This window comes from Prionailurus viverrinus, chromosome D1, assembly GCF_022837055.1.
Source record: "Prionailurus viverrinus isolate Anna chromosome D1, UM_Priviv_1.0, whole genome shotgun sequence".
Lineage (NCBI taxonomy): Eukaryota > Metazoa > Chordata > Mammalia > Carnivora > Felidae > Prionailurus > Prionailurus viverrinus.
Genome location: NC_062570.1, coordinates 775,932 through 798,779, shown reverse-complemented (window position 1 = coordinate 798,779; position 22,848 = coordinate 775,932). Strand labels below are relative to the sequence as shown.

At 39.8% G+C, this 22,848-nt stretch overlaps 1 protein-coding gene across 3 annotated transcripts in view; it reads right to left on the bottom strand.

The window, feature by feature from the left end:
• The window catches only part of CEP126 (centrosomal protein 126), a 104,108-nt gene that overhangs the window by 40,629 nt on the left and 40,631 nt on the right, over positions 1 to 22,848 (bottom strand). For 2 of the 3 annotated variants that reach the window (XM_047824033.1, XM_047824032.1), the window contains exons 4-6: positions 19,772 to 19,883; positions 8,480 to 8,678; positions 2,630 to 4,766 (exon numbers count right to left, since the gene is read on the bottom strand). In XM_047824033.1, the coding sequence (XP_047679989.1) occupies positions 2,630 to 4,766; positions 8,480 to 8,678; positions 19,772 to 19,883 (2,448 nt within the window). Of the gene's footprint in view, positions 1 to 2,629; positions 4,767 to 8,479; positions 8,679 to 9,806; positions 10,327 to 19,771; positions 19,884 to 22,848 lie in introns of those variants that run through there. The other variant, XM_047824034.1, reaches the window with a different exon arrangement.

The following is a 22,848-nucleotide window of genomic DNA, read 5'->3' as shown; positions in this document are numbered from 1 at the left end:
TAAAAATTTTTTTTAGAAAGGAGTACCTTGGGGCGCCTGGGTGGCGCAGTTGGTTGAGCGTCTGACTTCAGCCAGGTCACGATCTCGCGGTCCGTGAGTTCGAGCCCCGTGTCAGGCTCTGGGCTGATGGCTCAGAGCCTGGAGCCTGTTTCCGATTCTGTGTCTCCCTCGCTCTCTGCCCCTCCCCCGTTCATGCTCTGTCTCTCTCTGTCCCAAAAATAAATAAACGTTGAAAAAAAAATTTAAAAAAAAAAAAATAAATAAATAAAAAGGAGTACCTGGCTGACTCAGTCAATAGGGCATGTGACTTGATCTCCAGGTCAAGAAAAATTAAAAAGAAATATTAAAAGCAGGACTAAAAATGGGGTCCCTGGGTGGTTCAGTTGGTTAAGTGTCTGACTTCAGCTCAGGTCATGATCTCACGGTTCATGGGTTCGAGCTACACGTCAGACTCTGTGCTGACAGTTCGCAGCCTGGAGCCTGTTTCAGATTCTGTGTCTCCCTCTCTCTCTGCCCCTCACCTTCTTGCACTCTGTCTCTCTCTCTCTGTCAAAAATAAATAAACATTAAAAAATATTTTTAAAAAAGCAGGACTAAAACTGTTAAATTCATTATATTTTCCAGTGTTCCTGCTCAACTACCCCGAAGAACTACCTCTACGATTAAATGTTAGAAACATATTGACTTCTCCAGATGAACATACATTATATTCATTCATCTGAGAATGAGAACATCATTTTAATATGCTACTCTTCCATGCTTAAGTTGTTGGGAAATTATGTTTCCTTATATTTTTCCTGATCAGCTCAGGCTCTGAAAGATGATGTTTGCTTAATACCTACATTTATTATACAGTTTTAGTACAAAACTCCTGGGACTTGGAGCCACAGGTATTTGGAGTGAAATGCTAACTTTGGTATCTATTAGCTTTTGACCTTGGGCAATTCAATTTCCTTTTTGCAAAATGGGGTTTTAAAAAATACTTATTTATCAGGCTTGTTGTGAGGCTTAAATGAGACACGAAGCGTACACTTAGCACTGTAACTGGCACAGAGTAGGAACTCAAAAACGTAACCATTATAATTAATTTATCATTACTTTAGAATATCCAATCTATATAAAGCTTTCATCTTTTTTTGGGGGGAGAAGTAGGGTGAAAACTAAAGTCACATTGTATAATGACTAGATAAAAAGAGAATAAAATCTTTAGTGAGGAAAATAATCTAAAGCAATGTAGGTTTTTGCCAAGAACCAGACTCTGAACTACACAGAACACACTGGGGGTCACCAGAGGGGAAGTGAGGGTGAGGGTTAGGGCAACAGGGGATGGGAATGAAGGAGGGCACTTGTCCTGATGAGAAGAAAATAAAATGAAAAAAACAATTTAGATTTTTATAGATAACTACTGAAGATTTTTAGATAGGAGTCTTTGCATTTAGCTGATATGACTTGTGTCCATCAATTTAAGAAAAATTTGGGTGATGACCAAGCACCATGTAATGAATTACAATAAAAGCCCTCTGTCCTTAAAATCTCACAGTCTAATTATAGAAGAGTTTGAATATTAAAATTTAAACTGACTCCCTCGTTACATCATCTTAGTATTTAGTCATACCTTTGGGAAAAGGAAAGAATTGCTTTTCTGACTTTTTCCCAAGTCCTATCTATTTCTCAATAGGCAACTGATTACTACTGGTAGGCAAATTTACGGGCTTCTAGTCCATTCCTCCAGAGGAAAATAGCTTCACCAGGAGTTAACCAGCTACTAAGGGTGATGGCATTTTATAGGGAACTGATTTTCAAAACTGTAGAAAGGAATGCTATCATTCCCCATACGTAACCCAGCATACATAACATCTAAAAGTAGAGCAGCCGCTCTTTTGGAAAGGGAGTGGGAAGGTCAAACGCCACCTATGATTAGCTTGTAACTATTCAATTTAACATTTCAAAGAAAAATGAAAGAAAGTATTATAACCACATTTACTTACCTATTTAGAATAATTAATTAAAAATATTTTTCACTGTGCTTATTTTGACAGAAATTTTGACTATAATACTGGGGTAATGTAATGACAGAAAGATATGGGATAAGAATTGGACCCTGTTCTTTGTTTTCCCTCTTTTAAACTAACAAGAAAAGTCACAGAAAAAAATGGAGGCTGGGAAAAGTTTCTAATTTTAGTTGAGCAAAGGTTGGGTCATTCTCTTAAAAGCTTCAGCTAGATAGACAAGGATAGAATATTAAGGGAGATTAGTAATTTGTATTTACTTTTAAACATTTTTCTTAAAAATGTTTATTTTTGAGAGAGACAGCATGAGTAGGGGAGGGGCAGAGAGAGAGAGAGGGAGACACAGAATCTGAAGCAGGCTCCAGGCTCTGAGATGTCACCACAGAGCCCGCCATGGGGCTTGAACCCACAGACCGTGAGATTATGACCTGAGCTGAAGTCAGATGCTTAACCGACTGAACCACCCAGGTGCCTCATGAGATTAGTTATTTTTATAAGGCTAAGTTATTACTTAATATTATATCTATAGGGTGTACACAGCCATACCTCAATGACAAAAATTTCACATGAATTTAAAAGCTGTACGCTTTATCTATAAAAATATCTAAGTTTTTTCTTACCAGCAGCCTTTTCATTTTGACCCAGGATATTATTTCGTCTTTTCCACAAGGGAACAGATTCTTCTTTAGTAGTTCTAAGAGTCACAGTGTGATGACTTTCTTCATAAACAGGACATCTGTGGGTGCAGTGAAACACCCCACCTTGCTGGGCAACCGTTTGTGTGCCGTTTGAAACATGTATTTTTGCTAAAGTTCGGCACTCAGGAGAACAGTATGGCAGAGAAGGCATCGTAGTGGCTAATTCAGAGCAAACATCTGAGGGCGGAAAACTACTTTCTTGATTCCATTCATTTAACCTGTGTTCTGTTGGAAGCACAGGTTGTGAATTAAAATAGTTTTGTGTCATGACGTTTTGAGAATTTTCAAGCGTTACTGATGGACACTGAGACACCTGTGTATCTTTACCACCCCTCATATGCGACGGAGACTTAGGGGGAGGATGAGGCACAGTCAGTCTACCCCGAGCTGGTAAAAATGCGTCAGCTTTGCTTGCGGACTGTGGCCGAACGACAGTGCCTTTTCTGCTGGTACACGCAGAGTGTGCCTGGGCTTGAGCACATCTTGTTCTCCTCACGACTTTTGCGCCACCTCTTCGTGGGTGAGCTTTCTGAGCTTTAGAATTACCACTAGGTATAGGGGCTTGGCTTTCCTCTTTTTCTGAGGCTGGCCACGCTTGTTTAGCAACATCATAACCTGAAGGTATGAGACAGCTCCGAGGCACAGGGTCTGTTCCAGGTTCTCCTAAAGCAGCGGCATTTTCAGAGATAGAGCCCTCCGTGGGCTTTGTTCCCTCAGCAGAATTCACAGGACAGGCAGGAGCGTTAATGATGTTGCCGGCAGCACCACTTTTAGTCTGAACGTGGAATGGTTGAGACCACTGTTGAGATAGTTCTGTTCTCTTCTTCAATGAATGAGTATCCGCAGCAGTTTTTTCTGTATCTCCAGTTTCATCAAACCACCTCAGTTTTTTAATAGTCTTTGGTATTTCTGTACCTTTTTCTTTTGTTAATTCAATACTATCTCTGATAGCTGCTGCTCTTTGATTTCCAAACTTAAAGCTTCGGTTTATAACTAGTGCCTTAAAACAATCGTGTTCGTATTTAGATTCTTTTTTTAAAATACTTTTAAGAAACCTTACACCGTTTCTCTCATGAATGTTGTATTTCATTTTCTTGTGCTGACCGACTAAGTCACAGTTAGAGATTACGTTAGACACTGATGTTGATGTTTCCGCTATTTTTTGTTTTCTATCTTTTGAATCAGAGTTGTGAGGTATATAGGCAACTTGAAAATCATCTGAAAATAAAGGCCAGTCTTCCTTATTACAATTAAAATATTTTATCTTCTCATCTGTTACATTTTTCAATTCTCCTAACTTATCAGAACACTGCACTGGGTCGATTTCTTTTATATGTAGGCTGCTGTTTGGTAGGGGCCTAGCTGATTGCATATTAGGCAAAAACAAAGGTGTCGCCGTGGGTACAAATGAAGTAGGAACCGAAGTAGTTCTATTTTCCTGTATTAATTCGGAATTTTTCCCTTGGTCTGTAGATGCAGTCGTTTCCTGTGTTAGGGAGTCTGGAGTGGTGTGGTTAGAGAACCTGCTGAACGTAAATGCCGGGCTCTCAGCAACAGAGGGTCTCTCTCTTCTGAACACTCCAGTAGAGGACTGAGTTGTTCTCACAGCGCTGGTTTTGGAGACCTCTTTGTTTTTTCCATCTTGTACACATACGGGAGGACTATACACAAAGGTTACTGAATTATTAGCAGTATTTGCGACTCTTTCCACAGGTGGATTTTGTTCTGTACCGTTAAAACGTTCACAAGAAGATAGAACATTAGGTTTACTTAAAATATCTGAGAAAGGAGTGACAGTCCGAGTATCTGGATCATGTACATTTATGAGCCAATTATTTATATGTTGAGTTTTAGAGAGTGACAGTTTATCTTCATCAAAGCAGCTTAGATTTGTTGATTGTAGATTTACTGATTTGAGAGAAACAGAATTTTGCTGGTTTGATGTGGAAAGCTCCTTGTTAATTGTTAAATATATTTCTTCATGTTCCCCAGCCTCGAGACTGTCTATACTTGAGAGGGTTTCAGAGTTTGTTATTTGATTAACTTCATCACAAAATTTCTGAAAGAAAAAAAAAAACCATTGTTCCATAGCTTAGAACTTTTCAAATGCCAAAATTAATGATTCAACACCCCACTGTTACTGAGACCTATTGTCCTTGGCATATAAAATAATGACTACAAACACTGTAAGTATATAAATAGTCTATATCCCTGGAGTAGTCCTCAGAGTGAAAAAGAGGCAGCCAACAAAGACTTACAATAAAGTGTGTTTGCTTTAATTTCTACACCTGAACTAACTACCTAATTATTCTAGTCACAGTTCTAGCTTAGAAAATAATTTTGCTATTGCTATTCCATTTGGAGTATTGAGTTTCTTGAAAGTTTCATAACAGCAAGTGAAAATTCTGAAAAATAGTTATTTACAAATGGTATTTTTCCCCTGAAACCTTCACTGGATTTGCATGAGATCCCTAAAGTTCTGTGACCCTAACGTGAGCTTCCTGTAGGTAGGGCTACATCTTTGTATAACAGTTAATCTTGTGGCCTATACAGTCGAATTCTCCACTCCGGCTGCATAGTGCAATCACATAAGGAGCTTCGTAGAAATAACTAGGCCTGGGTCCTGCTGCTTTAAGACTGGTATGGGGTTCATGTATTGGTATTTTTGTTTTAAAGTTCCCCAGGTAACTCTAATGTGGATGTAGAATTGAGAATTCTGGATTTTAATGACTCCTTTTCTGAGACTTAAAACAGTAATAATTTCTATGAATTTCATAGACATTCTCATCACTATTTCAATGAAATTTAATGGAACTTATCAGTCTTTAATAAAATTTCATGATTACTTCAAAGTATGGTATATGTTTAAAGATATTTCTAATTTCTCACATATACCTAGAATGTACTGATCTGTATCACATATCAATAAATATATTCAAGAGGATTTTAGATTGTAAATCCTAGTCAAAAAGTTAAATGGACTCAAAAGGAAATTATTGTCCTCAAAGATTTTTCATGAATTCTAGAAAATTTAAATATTCTGATCCTAAACAAAAATATACTATTTTTCTAGCCCATTAAATAAATGAAGAAACCCAGGAAACTGATTACAGAATAAAAATATTTTAGTTTGTATAGTTGATGCTTATTGATATATTATCATGAAGTAAGTTTTGAAAAAGATTCATGAGAGTTTGATATTCCTAGTGTTTACCACCTACTTCTCACATCCTTCAGGACTATGGGGTCTTTTTAAAGCGATGGTCGGTCACTAGCCTAATCGGGAGAACAAAACAGAGCTTAGGTCCTTCACTGCCTGTTTCTGCAGATGAGCTGTTTTAAAAGATAATGATAAGGAAACCCAGGAGGGCTTCCTTTGAGTTTACATGTAATAAGATGTATAAATCTGGGTTTGAGGGTCTTTCTAGATGTATGTGTGATATTCATGGCTCTAAGATTTCTGTTGTCATAGGTCTCTGATGGCCTCATATCCCAAAGCACCTGGAAAGAAGTTTAGTAATTTCTGATTTCACTAAACTATCTTTTCCCCCAGATTTTTTCTCATACCTAAGAAATGAAACCTATAATCAGCTTCAACTTCTGCTGGTAAGTTACTGATGTAACTGTACTAATTTATTGTTGTCTTTCAGTATTTCTGTGTTTTAGTTTTAAAATCAACCTTATTGAGGTAAACTTATCTAGTAAATGCATTTTAAATGTATATAGTTTGATGGATTTTGACGAATTATTCACCCAGACCCACCATATCTAACGTGAAAGTCCGTACCTGTCCACCACTAACCACCATTAATCTGCTGTCACTACAGAACTGAGTTCTCATCTGGTATCATTTTCCTTCTGCCCGAAAAACTTCCAGTGGCATTTCTTCTAGCTCAGATGCTGGTGTAGCACAGTGGTGTTCAGCTTGTTTAAGATGCCTATTTTGCCTTTGTTCTAGAAGGATACTGTTAGCTGGATACGGGATTCTAGGTTGGAAGTTTTCTGTTCTTTCTCAGAACTTTAAAAATGCTTTGCTGCCTTCTGTCCTGCAGTTAATGTGGTCTGTCTTGTCTTTGTTCACCCACATGTGTAGGTGGATCTTTTTCTCTCTCTAGGTAAATTTTTCAAAATAATTTTTTAAATGGGCACAGTTGACACACACAATGCTACATTAGTTTCAGGTGTACAACACAGTCCACAAATCTGTATGTGATGCCGTGCTCACCACCAGTGTGGCCGCCCCAGTCCCCACACAAAGTATCACACCAATGACTACATTCCCTGTGTTGTGTAGCTGCACTGAATGTTGATGCGCCTTTGCAGGGTGTGTGTGAGTGTGTACACGTGTGCATACTTCTCCTTTGGGGAGCTTGCTGAGCTATTTGGATCTGAGGATTTACAGTTTTGCCAACTTTGAGACATTTTCAGCCATTATTTCTTTTAATACTCTGGGATTTTAATTAAATGTATGTTAGACTGTTTGATGTCATCTCAAGATTCTGTTCATTTTTTTCCTGTCTTTTTTCTTACAATGCTTCGATATGGATCATTTCTACTGCCATGTATTCAAGGCCACTGATTTTTTTTTTTTGTCTGTAATGCTTGCACTGTTAAGTCCACCCAGTGAAATTTTCATTTCAAATATTTTTCAGATCTAGAAGGTCTATTTGGTTCTTTAAAAAATATCTTTTTCCAACAGAATCATTTTTACTTTAATTCCCTAAAAATATTTACAAAAACGATTTTAAATTCCCTGCCTGTTAATCTTTCATCTCTGCCCTCTGTGTAACTGATTATATTGACTAATTTCTCTCCTGGTTATGGGCCCTATTTTTTTTTTTTTTTTTTTACATGTCTGGTAAGTTTTGATGGAATATTGGACATCATGGACCTTATGTTGTCTGACTAGATTTTAGTCTTTAAGAGACAGAGAGTGGGTTAGCTGTGGATTTTTTTGAGGCTCGTCCAGAGAATATGTCCAGGTAAAAAAGCCTAAGCGAGTATAGGGCTCCTCTCATTTGTTCACCTGTTTTTGAGATTACAGCTGATAGTGCCTGTTGGCTAATGTCTAGACACAGCTGTTTCAGATACTTTATTCAGAATTATGGTTGTTTACAGCAGGAAGGCATTTCATCATAGCCAGAAGTCTCCTGATTTGCTATTTTTTAGCTTTGTCACAATTGGTTAGTTATTGGATAAATCAGGCCAAGGTTATGAATTTAATCTTGATACCAGCCTATTAAGAATCTCATAAAGGTGTGTAGTTACTCATGAAAAATAAAGTGCGCAAACATTTCAAGAAAATGAGCTGAAACTCATACTCATTTGTGGGGAAAGAAAACAAAGTGAATGCCTGACCAGAGAGCTAGAAAAGAATGCCATTTCTAGCTAATTGCAACAGATTTTCATTAAGAACCTAATGTCCACATGTATTATAAATTTTAAGGATGCTTTTTATAATCCAGTGTCTAACAATGATACTTATGTTACATTTTACTTAAAATAGCTTTCATTTTTGATCAGAAAATAACATTCATAAAGCATATTTTTCCAAATATGAGAGACGGCAAAAGAATAGAGAAAGCAGAGTGAAAAGTGAGCAAAAGGTAGAAAAATCTAAAAAATTATTTCTGTAGTATCTGTGATGAATTTGTGTTGATTCATCCACGTGCTATCCTCGGTGAATGGCATACTTTTCTTTAGTGTAGAATATGCAGAGATGGGACAGAATTATTACTAGATATTAAAATATTAACATTTATAGTTTCATACTTGCAAACTGCTTAGATGCTGATCTTCTAGGAGTTTCTGAGTTTCTTCCAGTTTAAGCTGGAACGCATCTTTGTTAGTAGCCAAGTTTGCCCTGTTGTTTTCCTTCATTTCTTTATCACAATTGATTTTGGATAAGAGATGTTTCTGATGCTTGTGACCATTTTTTGACAATGATGAAGGCAAGGCATTATCTATAGCTCTGTGAACCATACACAAAAAATATTTAGTACATTTAAATAAAGTTAGTTTCTCTCTATATATAAATGACACATTTATGTTTGGTGTGTGTGTGTGTTCAGATAATCACATGTAAGGATACTGGAAGGGGAATTTAAGGCAGTCAACAGAATAAAATGGGTGTGGGATTATAGTACCAATAAAGTACTCCACCTTTACGTGGGAATACCCCATTATTCACGGCTTTGATTATTAAATGCTATTCCTCTATTGTTCGGGATAGAGGTAGAAGGAATTCCTATAGATATGTAGAGTCAGTCCTTAGTTCTTTAAGAGCATTCCTATCTGGATAAGAATATGCTGTATTACCCTTAGTTCTGAGTTGATGTGATAGCTGGTAGGTATTCCTATAACCCAAATAAAGTTGGTTGAGGATTCAAGCAGACAGAAAATATGAAAATTGCCTGTCAGGGGAGGCAGGAATTTCCATCCCACTTTACTAGGCTTGGGAGCCTGGGTCTTACTTAAGGGAGGGCAGTATACACACTTGTTTACAAATGTAAACATGGTTTTCACGCCACAGAAAGGGTATCTTTAGTACAGGGTCTACTTCTAGTGTGCGAGTGCACCCACAAATTATTAGTGGGTGACATCACCTTCTATGAAAATTCTGCATCTTCTGGAAACTTACAGCATGTTCGATTTCAGCATAGGCACACAGTGAAAAGCAAAGAACAAAGGAGCAGTGTTTCAGGGGGATGGGGAGGAAGTATATCAAAGAGCTGACTGCTGCTGCATTATAGCCAGTGGAATGGACCCCAAGGGCTTTATTCCCAATTCACTTGCATTATTCCCCATTGAGTGAGGATAAAAATGTTTGGAGGACACACGGCCACATGTACCATATACCTATCTCCAATACGCATATATGTCTTTATTTGGACAAATGGAATAGTCAGGGCCTAGATTCCTGACTACCCTCTTGTGACCACAGGGAGGGTATTTAATGCAAGCCCCTGAGCACTGGGAGTATGTTTCTCTCTCTTCCTTGTAGGCTTCCTACTCTTACAGATTCCTTCCCCTTCAGTCACCCTTCCCAAACAGAATGTTGCTAAATCTACAAAATATCTGATAAACTCAATTTATTTACCTTTAAAGTTGACGTCTCTCAACTTTTTCTTCTCTATTTCTTTCTTCTCTATTCCACTTGCTTCTCTTCTCTTCTCTACTTTCTTCCCCCAGGGAGGAGGGTTGAGGGGATGAACAGGAATAAAAGGAGATGGGGAGGCAGGAAGAGAGGGAGAGTAAAGCAAGGGGGGAAAGGAGGAAGAAACAGGACAGGCTGGAAAGGGAAAATTTAAACATGTCGGAGGCAAATATGGTGAGGGAGCTGAATGCAGAGGTGAAGAAAAAAGAGGGGTGGATGAAGGGGGTAAGGATGGAGAAGTGGGAGAGGAGAGGAAGGGAGAGGGCAGAATGGATGGAGAGGATGTGGAAGTGGAAGGTGATGGAGACAAAGAGGAGCAGGGAGAGTGACAGGGAGGCAGATGGCAGGGGACTGAGGCCAGAGGATGGTCTACAAAGGCCTGGGACAGATCTGACAATGTTGTGGTTTGTGGAACAGACCGCTGGGCTGACCGGAAAGGATCTAAGATAGTGGGATGTGCAGGCACCAGACTGGTATCAGGGAGAGTGGGGGCTGGCTGAGGAGGGAGGTGACTGGGTAAACAGGAAGGCTTCAAAGCAGGGAGAGCTTCCATGGGGACTGGGGATACAACCAGTCGAGCTGGAAGGGAACGACGAACAAGGGCAGGCATTAGAGTGACTGGAGTACAATGCTGTGGGGGGCAATGTCTGGGTCTGAAAGTTTTGTAGAATAACTGGCCCTGTGAGTCAGGATCAGGGATGACCACAGAACTTCGGGGTGGGTGGGGCACACGGTCAGGTTGGCCAGAAGGCATTGGGGCTGGTAGACGGGGGAAGCTGCTAGAAAAGCTGGTGGTTACTGGGGCTGGGGGGTGAGGAAGATACGTGACTGGGGAGGACAGTATTGGGGCTGGTAAAAAGGTCTTTGGAGGAACAGAGGGGACAGCCAGGCGGACAGGCAGGGCTTGGGGCTGGTGGGGGGTAGAAACAGTGGGACAGCTAGGGAGGATCTGGGAACGGTGGGATAGCAGTGGGGCCCGCACAGGAGACAGCTGAACAGGTAAGCAGGGATAAGGTGTGGGAACAGCTGGACAGGCAGGAATGGATCTGCACAGGTGGAAAAGCATTTGGACAGGCAGGTAGAGAGACAGCCTCATTAAGATGTTTTTTGTTGTTGACGTTCATTAGGCTGTCTCTAGGCTCTTGATTCGTATCATATTTTGGTCCTGAGGGTCCATGCATGACACTCTTCTCATCACCCAGCGCCCTCGCACATGTGGGGAGAGCAGTGTGTAGTTTATTCACGACCCCTTTTCTCTTTCCTCGAAAGAATACTTTCACCTCTTGGAGGCCTGACAGTCAACTGGATAATGAACATGGGCTAGAAAAATCTGATTTACATTACTGGTATGGAAGGAAAACAGAGGTCCAGTGGACCACGGCTGGGCTGTGGCCAGATTTCTCAGGGTTGCATGTGGCTCAGGATCACCTGTCTCACCACAAATACATGGATATTGGAGATAGATATCTAACATCATCATTTTAAAGTATAAAACTTTAATTTGGGGGAAATACAGCTTCTTTTACCTTGTATCTACCAGAAGGGTGAAGTAAGTTATCCTTGTGATAAAGATTTGCTCATGATGGAAGGCTGATTACTTGTATTTTTAATGTTAGTTCCTTATTAATATTCTTATATCTCATTACTTCCTGAGCAACTTCTATTTTCATATGGATTTATTTCTCTGATTGTCCTTGATGCTTCAGCATTGAATGCCCTCCAGTTTTTCATACAATTTTTTTCCTTTAGATTATCACATTACCAACATCCTACTGTTATTATCTGCCACTAATATTTTCCACATTAGAACAATTGTGTTTGAGTACCAATAGAATCAATTTCCTCGGATGCTCCCTACTTCTTGGCATTACTTTATTCCTTAACACATTTTAGGTTTATATTCCACATGCAATGTATTTTTGATGTGACAATATTTGTAGCTTAATCATATTTTCAATAAATAGTACAAATAAGTATTTCTATTAATACTTGATCCTCAATATTCTGATATTTCATATTTGTATAATTTACAAAACATTATAATTTACAAAACATTTTCATACATATTATTTAACACCGTTATCTGTGGAGAAAAATTAACCTTTTTAATAAGTAAGCGATAGTGCTCTCTCTGTAAATTTGTTATATACAAATTATAAAATTTCTCTGTATACATTTGTTGTTTTCTAAATACGTAACATTTATGTGTGTGTGTGAGTGCATATATATATATATATATATATATATATATATGTATATATATATATGTATGTATATATACATACATGGGTATAGATGTCATGAAGTCATGGTCAAAAGAATATATTACAATAGCATATGAAAATGATATACTCTAATTTAGAATGGAGAGCACGTCTCATAAAACAAAGATGATGTGTGCTATTTAATGGTCCTAGCCCAGATTGGGTGTAGTGCTAGCTACGTTTGCTACAGGGAAATCAAAGTTATTCTGATACTTCATCTCTTCTAAGACTCTAAAGAACTGTACACTGTTGAGCAAAAAAGGTCTAGCCTTTCATTTCTAGCACTAAAGAGCCTTTTTTATTGAAAATATCTGATATCACAAAGGATAACAACTGATACGTGGAAAGAGAAAGCTGTGAGTAAGGAAAACCTGTATACAAAAATGCGTATTACTTTTATACTAAACGATTGGGATTTTTTATTACTCTAAATTCCTCCTGGACCCTAAAATCTCCTGTAAATGTCTGTCTGTCATCTTCCCCTTCCTGCCGAGTACTCTGAAAGTCTATTGCTGTCCCTGCCTCGACTCCCACTTGTCCCTCAGCCGCTGCCAGCTGGCCTCCACCTCCGCTGGTCGGGGCCCAGCTCTCGCTCGTGATTGACGAACTGACCGAATAGCTGCAAACATGGACACTTCCCGACTGGAATCCCCTGGTCTTCATGCCATTGCTCTCCTGATTATTTCCCTACGTCCCCGGGTGTTCCTTCTCACGTTCCCTCTTGAGCTCCTCTCTTCGCTTGTCCTTTATACACTGGATTATTTTATAGTAAACTTTAAAGAATTTATTTCAACTTCATTTACTTATATTTCTTGGAATGGGAATATGTATATTATTCACCAATAAATGCTTACTGCTTTAAATTTACAATTACCTTATTTGCAGAAACTTAAAAATTATTCCAATTAAATGAAAAAAAAGTACAAAAAAATTTCTTTTGCATTTTTACAGCAGCCAAAAGTTGTAACCAAAACTTGTCAGCGGCTGTTTCCTAAGCTTAAAGCATTCTGACTTCATATTTTGATTATCAACAGCAGGGGAAGAAAGACCATAGCTTTTACACTGCACCTAGCACAGTCTCCCTTCTGGGCACTCACAGCTTGATCCTGGATTATTATTTTACTGTTCAAACACAGCCAATTGCTCAAACTTTCAAGAAAGTTTAGGCGCACCTGGGTGGCTCAGTCCATTAAGCGTCTCACTCTTGAGTTCAGCTCAGGTCATATTCTCATGGCTCGCAAGATCGAGCCACAAGGTGGGCTCTGTGCTGACTGTGGAGCCTGCTTACGATTCTCTCTGTCACTCCCCTGCTCGCTTTCACTCTCTTTTTCTACCCAGAAAAAAAAATTTTTTTTAAATAAATAAAGTTTAAAAGGACTTTTGGTACATATTACTGGTAATGCTTGCTAAGATTTAAGAACCCCCAAAATGGGAATCAGAAAATGACCCACAATTTAAAAAAATACCCTAAGGGACTGACTACTACACAGCACAATCTGGTGTTCAATATCAATAGTGTTTTTGAATTAGATGGTATTTTTCACAAACCACCTCATTAAGTATCTGGTAAACACTTTGCCATTACAGTAAGTGTTGGGAGAATAAGTTCCAAAGAGAATTAATCTGATTTGCTTAACCTAACACTGCAAGACAAAATCTCCAGCATAACCAAGACTAGGAACGTATGCTGTGGGTCTGCACGCCCTTAGGGATGCTCATCTAGACTGGTACTTCGCTTCTAAAATCCAGAGAATGGCTAAACACTGAAATGGACTCTTGCTTTAAAAGCGATCTGTTGGGGTGCCAGGGAGGCTCAGTCGGTTAAGGGTCCGACTTTGGCTCAGGTCATGATCTCGCAGTCAGTGAGTTTGAGCCCCGCGTCGGGCTCTGTGCTGAAAGCTTGGAGCTAGAACTTGCTTCAGACTCTGTGTCTCCCTCTCTCTCTGCCCCTCCCCCGCTCATGCTGTCTCTCTCAAAATAATAAACATAAAAAAAAAATGATTTGTTAAATGTGTTTGTAAAACTAAAAAAACTTTCCAAAAGGTCAAAAGAGATACAATTATTTTATCTCCTTACTCCAGGTAATTCTGTTAAAAAGATACAGTCTGAACTCTAATTTTAATTTATAAAGTTTTGATGTAAAAGCTAATGTATTGAAATCCAGTAAAGTTCTTTTTTTTTTTTTTTAAATTTTTTTTTTCAACGTTTATTTATTTTTGGGACAGAGAGAGACAGAGCATGAACAGGGGAGGGGCAGAGAGAGAGGGAGACACAGAATCGGAAACAGGCTCCAGGCTCCGAGCCATCAGCCCAGAGCCTGACGCGGGGCTCGAACTCACGGACCGCGAGATCGTGACCTGGCTGAAGTCGGACGCTTAACCAACTGCACCACCCAGGCGCCCCAAATCCAGTAAAGTTCTGAAACTTCATTTAAATTAAAAAAACAACTATGCATTTTGGTGAGTTTTTACAAGCTGTACTCTTGACAGAAAGAATCACTTTTTTTATCTTGCTGGGATTTTTGAGAGTCACATGACCCACTTCCTTGCTTCTCCGTCCCTACCCTGCGTACAATCCAGAGGACTGGTTGGATACACCACAGCTAGCTGATATCAAGCTACAGCTCTGGGTTTCCCTGAGTGTGGTAACTTGTGTACCTGGACACGTGTCTCACACGGACCTCGGCGGCATCGCTGCTCTGGAGCCATCGCCAGAAATACTGGTTCCTGTTTGGAAGATGGGGTTTCTGCCAGGGTGGCTCTACACCCACCCACTGGGACCTTGTTTCCTTACAGGTGAGATGTCACTTGAGGGGCGAGGGGCATAGCAAAGACTGACCGCTTTGTGCTGAGCCACGAGGACTCCTCCTATTGAAATAGAACCTTGTCCGTTGCCATGAAGTGTGCTCTGTCCTCTAAGTGAAGCCAAACTCGGCTTGCTGTAGCTGTGGGAGTCCGATGGCCTAGCTGAACTCATGAGCCACGTCTTTAATTCCATCCATTTGTTGGCAACGATCACATCTATATTTGTGGCTGAGATTTCTAACCATGAGAAACTGACTCGGGAATATCCTACATGTGTCCCGACAGTTTGCTATCCTCTTGCCAGTTGCTCTGTCCCTTAAGCCTCTCCTTCCTTAACAATCCTTTTGATAAACGGTGTCACTACCTCGTAACTGACCAATCTCCGTCCCTTTCACTCCTCCTGAACCCCTGGTTCCAGTTCGATTCCACCTCCTAAACAGCTCTCACGAGGTCTTCATTTTCACTAAGTATCACTTGACCTGATTTTCCCACCGTTAGCCTTACCCTACTTTTGTCCATTCTGACAGTCATTCTGAAGTATACGCGTGGAATGTTTCATTCAGTAATTGTTTTTAGGACAGACTCTTTAACAAGGCCCTTGATGAGTTAACTTGTGGCTTCCTTTCAGCCAGCCTATCTGCCCCAACTCCTCTCTGTGCGCACACCGGACAGGCCGAACTGCGCTCAGTCCCGTAACACAACATGCTCTTTCATGGCATCATGCCCTTCCACACACGACTTGTTCCCTCGTCTGTGGTTCCCTCCCAGTGTTTGCCTTTCCTGAATACCCTCCTCGTCAATTAAGCTTCAGATCAAGCTCATACTCTCTGAGGAGTGTTCACGTCTCTCCACTCCAAGTATTTACTGAACGCCTCCAACATGCACAGCACTGAGCCAGGAACACCACCGGCACAGCACCTGCACGTGTGACATCTAGCCTTTATCACATCCGGTTGGGGAGACACTAGTACATGTAACAAGCAACAATATACATAATCATGACTTTCAAATGTATTTCTATAGCTTGATCTCTCATTTCATCTTAGGTCAAATTGTTTTTATACATTTCTACTTGGATATTTATCCCCTCAATTCAGAAGCCTCAAATGAAATTTATTTACTTATTTAAAAAATTTAAAAAAAATGTTTATTTTTGACAGACAGAGTACAACTGGGTGAAGGGCAGAGAAAGAGAGGGAGACGGAATCCAAAGCAGGATACAGGCTCTGAGCTGTCAGCACAGAGCCCGACGTGGGGCTTGAACTCACGAACCGCAAGATCGTGACCTGAACTTAAGTCGGAGGCTTAACCGACTGAGCCATGCAGGCGCCCCTAGAAGCCTCAAATGAAATTCAGCAATATCTCACCAAACCAGTACTGTTTCATTTTGTTTCTTTTTAAAGTCACCAAACTACCTCAAAATTTCAGTTCCTTTTGATTTCGTTTTTTTCATTTTCTTTATTCCCTCATACACCAAACTCATAATCTAATTTCTATAATCTATTTCTATGAAATGTCTTTTCCTTCTTTCTTTTCAACTTTCTTTTAACATAAGTCCTTTTAAATTCATGGCTGTGCCTCCTGATTTTCCTGCCACTAATCACTCTGTGCTCCAATTTGTATATGTCTAGTCGATCAACATTCTTAAACTCTTATTTCTTTATGTCATTTCTCTGTTTTGTGAAAAGGCATTTTCATTTCTTCTCTCATCCTTTCCTTCTAATCACTCAAAATATTTATATTCTTTAACAGATCTATCATTTCCTCGCTATACAAAATTGTACTAGTCCAGCACTGGCAGTGACGACCTCTCCTTGGGATCATCCCATTAATTTCGTCTTGTGCCCTTTGCCTTCAATGTCTCTCCATCCTTTTCATTCTCCAACACTCATACCAGTTATCTTTCTAAAACAACAGAGGATGAGATCACTCCCTGATTCATCACCTGCATGGGTTCTCTACTAGTTATAGAACAAACCTCAAACTTCCTAGCCAGAAATAAAAACATTTCACATTCAATTTCAGTCCATTTTCTGGACCATCTCCTGTCCTTCCAGCAACACACCCTACAGTCCCGTCTCTCTGAGCGAGTCCTATTTCCTCCTACCACACTGCAGGCCTGAACAGGCCTACACTCGGCCTCTGCTTCTTCATGAGACAACGTGCACCCATCCTTTAGGACTTATTTCCAACTTCACGATTCATACGTTGCCACTTGGCGAATATTCCCGTTACAGCTCCCCTTACACAGTGTTACGTGTGTGTTCTAACGTAACTGCAAACCTTTCCCGAGAGGAGAACCACATCTCACTCATAGTGTAACCCATGCTAATCCTCGTCCAGCTCAAACTAGGTACGTAAGATGCTCCACATGCTTGCCCTCCTCTGTCTTTCTAGAGCACGTTCTGTTACTCATCAGTCTGTGGGAACTGACTGGGCCCTACGTCTTTTCTGGCTATCGTTCTATCACTCTTTTCCTTTTGAAGACAAACTACGCTTCTTATCTTTACTTTCTTGCTCTCCGTGTCTTTTCAACTTCTAGTAATCTCTTTCCTGTGCCTATCACTTCATTGAAACTACTCTGACAGAGTCACCACTGTGACTTTTTTATTGTGAAATATAGTAGATGCACTGCTTCTTCTTTAAAAAAATTTTTTAACGTTTTTTATTTATTTTTGAGACAGGGAGAGACAGAGCATGAACAGGGGAGGGTCAGAGAGAGGGAGACACAGAATCTGAAACAGGCTCCAGGCTCTGAGCTGTCAGCACAGAGCCCGACGCGGGGCTCGAACTCACGGACCGCGACACCATGACCTGAGCCGAAGTCGGACGTTCAACCGACTGAGCCACCCAGGCGCCCCTAGACGCACTGCTTCTATAGTGGACACTGTCTTTTCCCCTCCAGATTCACTTTCTGGGCTTCTCCACTTCTCTCTGCTTGGCAGATACTAAATGATCCTTTGCATTCTGATTTATGGCTCAGTTTGGTTGATGGGAGGCACAAGAGACAGGACGACAGAGGGAAGAGGCGCTTGAGAACTGTCCTTTTAGCCTGACCTCTGCCCTCGGCAATGCTCCCCTACCCGGGACCACGGGCTGGCCAGCAGCCCTCTTCCACAGCAGCTGCAGAGCTTCCGGTTCAGCTCCGAGGTGGTCACGGTCATGCTGATTCTATTCTCAGTACCTGGGGCACTTCATCATTCTTTGTTGGCTTTGCACTTCCTTTATCCACCTCTTTTCTGTCACCCCTTTTTTATGTGCCACCTGTTTCATGTCAGGGTAACAAGTTTTTACGTCACTAACTCCTTGGAAGCCATTTGAACTCTACTAACTGCTTTTTTTCCAGGAAACTCCACACTTCTTAAGTTTGCATGATCCCACCCTGTCCCGTCCTACGTCAACCTTCTGTTCTTATTTGTGGACCTGTTTTCTACATCCTTAAATGTTGCTATTCTTCAGGGCTCTGCCCTACACCTGCCTTCGCGGTACACACTCTCCATGGCTGCGTCTCATCCATGAGCTGTGTTGAATCAACTTAAGCCTATATCTTTCTTTCAAGCTATGAACTCATATAATTTCAATGACATATACTGGAATAGCCTCCTGTTTTGTCCTCTTCTAATCCATTATCCACACGTGTAGATTGGAATGATAAATGATAAAAGAGAGAAGCTGATCTTACCCCCCTTCTACTTGAGATCCTTCACTGACTCGTCTCGAACTCTCAGGATAAAGTGTGCACTCCTGAGCGCACAGACGCATTTACCCCTCCAATCTCCTGCCTGGACAGGCTACTGGGATTCTGTGCTCTGGCATTCCACGTGCTCTCCTTCCCAGAGCACATCACTCCTTCTACCACTCTTGTCCTGCACACACACTCATCCCTCTCTGTCTGGAGTACCAGGGCTCACTCATTTCATAATTAATCCCTAGTCTCTTCAAAGCTTTGTTGAAGAATCTTCTATTCCATGAGGTCTTTCCTCAACTACAATGAAGACTGAGAAAATGAATTGTTCTTAGCTCTGATCAAGGGAACTACTGGCCACAGATATTCTAAAAATGGAAGTACTTTAGTAAATAACATTATGTACAGGCAAAATATAAACATTAATTAATGTCTCCATTGTAAATGTCTTTATATAAATAAATATTACATATTATTATCATTACTCTTGGGGTACTAGAGTATTAGTATTTTGCAGTATTACACTTCTCTCCTAGATTGTACACTAGGAATTGTATTTTACCACGTTCTTCTTCCCCATATCCCCTTTACAAAGCCTGACTAATGTTATGCAAGTGGTAGCTTTAATAAACATTTATAATAAATAAATGGAGACATAAAAGATGTCACAGGGCACTGTGTGATTGGTTGATCGACTCTATTGCTTCTAATAATTCATTTAAGCTCCTGGAGAGGAACCACAAGCCATTACCTTTTTCAAGACACCCAGGAAAGATTCTCCATGAGGAAACACCCATTTTTCCCATACAGTTACTCCTTTTATCTAAAAATATATCACTACAATTCAACACTATTTTTTCCTTGCAGTGAAGGTAAATAATGAACATCAATATTTTAAAATGGTTTGAATGATAGTTTCCATAGAAATTTATTCAACATAGGCAGCACTGTAATACCAAAGACAATAAATTAGAATTTTGCCTTACTCTGGAAGCAATTTATATTCTACTCTACCTTAATGTAATCTGTGAAAATAAAACATTAAACTCTACAAGGGTGAGTAGAAACTGATGAAATGGCCTACAAACTCAGTAATAGAAAGCTATTTAATTATTACATATTAATAATTATACATAATAATAATACATTACTTACCTCCAATTTACTGTTGGTCTATGGGAAGAGGGAAGGTTTACTTCTGATTTTAAGTTGGATTCCTGAATTTGTTTGAGGGCTTCTTCCAAAGGAGGAACTGGTTTTTGAAAAGCTAAGAGAATAAAGAAAAATCAAATAGTATAGAATCACTTCATCTTCTATCCTAACTGGTCAATAATAAATACTACTTTATTTTTATTTATTTATTTATTTATTTATTTATTTATTTATTTATTTAAGCAACTCTTCCTTTTCTTTTTCTTTTTTTTTTTTTTAACATTTTTATTTATTTTTGAGACAGAGAGAGACAGAGCATGAACGGGGGAGGGTCAGAGAGAGGGAGACACAGAATCTGAAACAGGCTCCAGGCTCCGAGCTGTAGGCACGGAGCCCGACGCGGGGCTCGAACTCACGAACTGTGAGATCATGACCTGAGCTGAAGTCAGACGCTCAACCGACTGAGCCACCCAGACGCCTCAATAAATACTACTTTAAAACTTTTGAAAAAAGAAAATATTTTTTAGAATAGTATAAATATTTTAAATTTAGATATTTAATTACCCAAAGAGAAACTGTGACCTCAAAATTCACGTCACCAATTTTAAGAATATTTATCTGGAAAAAAAACTGAGAAATGTTCAGGCCCTTCATCCCGGCATGCAAACCACACTGTATTTGATCTCATGACTCCATAAATTTCTGACAAAATTTATTAATATTCTTATGAAGAAAAGGGGAAGGTATAAAAACACCAGCTGATGTTTACTGAGCACTTACCATTACAGACATTATTTTTGAGCATGTTGTAACAAATGTAATCCTCACTACAGCCTGTGAGGCAGATGCTCTTTGAATCTCCATTTTGCAATGGAGGAAACTAAGTATCTTGTTCGAGGTCATAGACCATGTGGACGTTGGTTGACATGCTACACAGTACAACCTCTTACCCAACTCTACTTTGCGTGCGTAGTAGCCACTTTGCAAAGCCCTTTTGCTGGGCATGTTGGTTTCAACGTACTCAACCTCTCCTACTTCTCGAAATACCCTTTCACTTATGTGGTCAAGTTGAAACTCAGCTGTCTTAAATGGAAACTCACCTGCTTAAATGGAGGCATTATTTTGCATTATTTTGCATCACATACTACAGAAAACTCAAGGCCTGGAGGTAGGGTAGCTGACTTTCTAGCTCTCTACAGACACCTCCAAACTGTCTTTCCTCCTTCTCCTTTAAAAACGCTGTATGTTTTCAGGCTTTTTCATTATTGCAATCTTTGTTATTTACCTTAAAATTCTAAAGCAAAGCCAGTACATTATTATGTATGCTTTAGTTCAGACGGAACTCTAGAGACAGTCCATTTCCTTAATTAAGAGGTGATGGCATAATATTCTGATGAATACAGCTGTATGACAGGGCTTGCAGGATATTCCAATCATAAAGGACCAATCCTTTTGAGGCAGATATTGTCAAGTGTTATATATCAACTGGTTTTCTGATTGGTATACTCAATGTCTAACATGGGTTTTTGTTGGTGAAAAGAACAGCCTGGTGAATATCTTGTTGAATGTTAAAAATGGGATTTCTTTGTTGAAATTAAAGGTATTCAAGACAAGTGCATTTTCATAAATATATTTTAATCACTCCCTACCTTTACATGAACAGGGAATAAGAATGCAGGGAGGTCTATATCCTTTACCCTATCGATGATCTCTGAGTCTTGATGTCTACTCAGCCTTGTGTCTGACCGTTAATACAGGAACATTTCTCAATGTCCAATGCCAGATGGCACAGTTCTGTCTCTGGAATGTGGCTGTGTGTATCTCAGCAGACCTCTCATAGAAGGTATAGTTAGAGTACCTACAAGGACAGAAAGCTGGGACTTTATTCAGCTCACTGAACAAGCTGTATGAATGTTCTGTGTCTAGTCATACAAGATTAGAGTCTGAGACTTGCTTTTATTAACCTTCACCACTTGATGCCTATCAAAGAGAGCCTAAACACTAATTTTAATGCTAACTCAGGTCAACAAAGACATTACATCGAAGAGATAGATGTACCTGTATGTTCACCCCAGCATTATTTACAACAGCCAGGAAATGGGAGCAACCTGTGTCCACTGATAGATGAATGGATAAAGAAGATATGGTATACTGGGGCTCCTGAGTGGCTCAGTTGGTTAAATGTCCGACTTCGGCTCAGGTCATGATCTTACAGTTCGGTGAGTTTGAGTCCCGCACTGGGCTCTGTGCTGACAGCTAGGAGTCTGGAGCCTGCTTCGGATTCTGTGTCTCCCTCTCTGTGCCCCTGCCCCATTCATGCTCTGTCTCTCAAAAATAAATAAATGTTAAAAAAAAATTCAAGAAAAAAGAAGATGTGGTATATATACATTATGGAATATTATTTAGCCATCAAAAAAGAATGAAATCTTTCCATTTGAGACAATGTAATGGACCTAGAGAGCATTATGCTAAGCGAAATAAGTCAGACAGTGGACAAATACTGTATGATGTCACTTACATGTGGAATCTAAACAGAACAAGCCAAGTGAACAAAACAGACTCACAGAGAGAGGAAACAAACTGTTACTAGGGAGGGCAAAGGTTGAGGGGCTGGTGAAGTGTGAGATAGGTTGGGGGGGTTGGATTAAGAGGTATAGACATCCAGTTGTAAAATAAGTAAGTCATGAGGATGTTATGTACAGCACAGGGAGAATAGTCAGTGAGGCTGTTAGAATTTTGTGTGGTGACAGATGGAACTAGACTTATTGTCAGGATCATTTAATAACGTATAAAAATAAAGAATCACAATGATGCATGCCTGAAATGAATAGGATATTACATGTCAGTTATACTTCAGAAAATGAAAACTACCTTAGATCAGTGTACGACCACCCATGACTGCTTCTTGTTGCTGTTAATCTAACGACTCCTGGTTACCACCCCTCATGCGCTGGGGATACTGGAAGCCTGTTATTTTTCAAGTCTTACTGCAGACCACAGCTGCATTCCTTCATTTAGCCCAGGAGCTCTGGTTTTTCCAGTTCTTCTACCCTAATATGCTCACTCCAACGGTTTTCTGA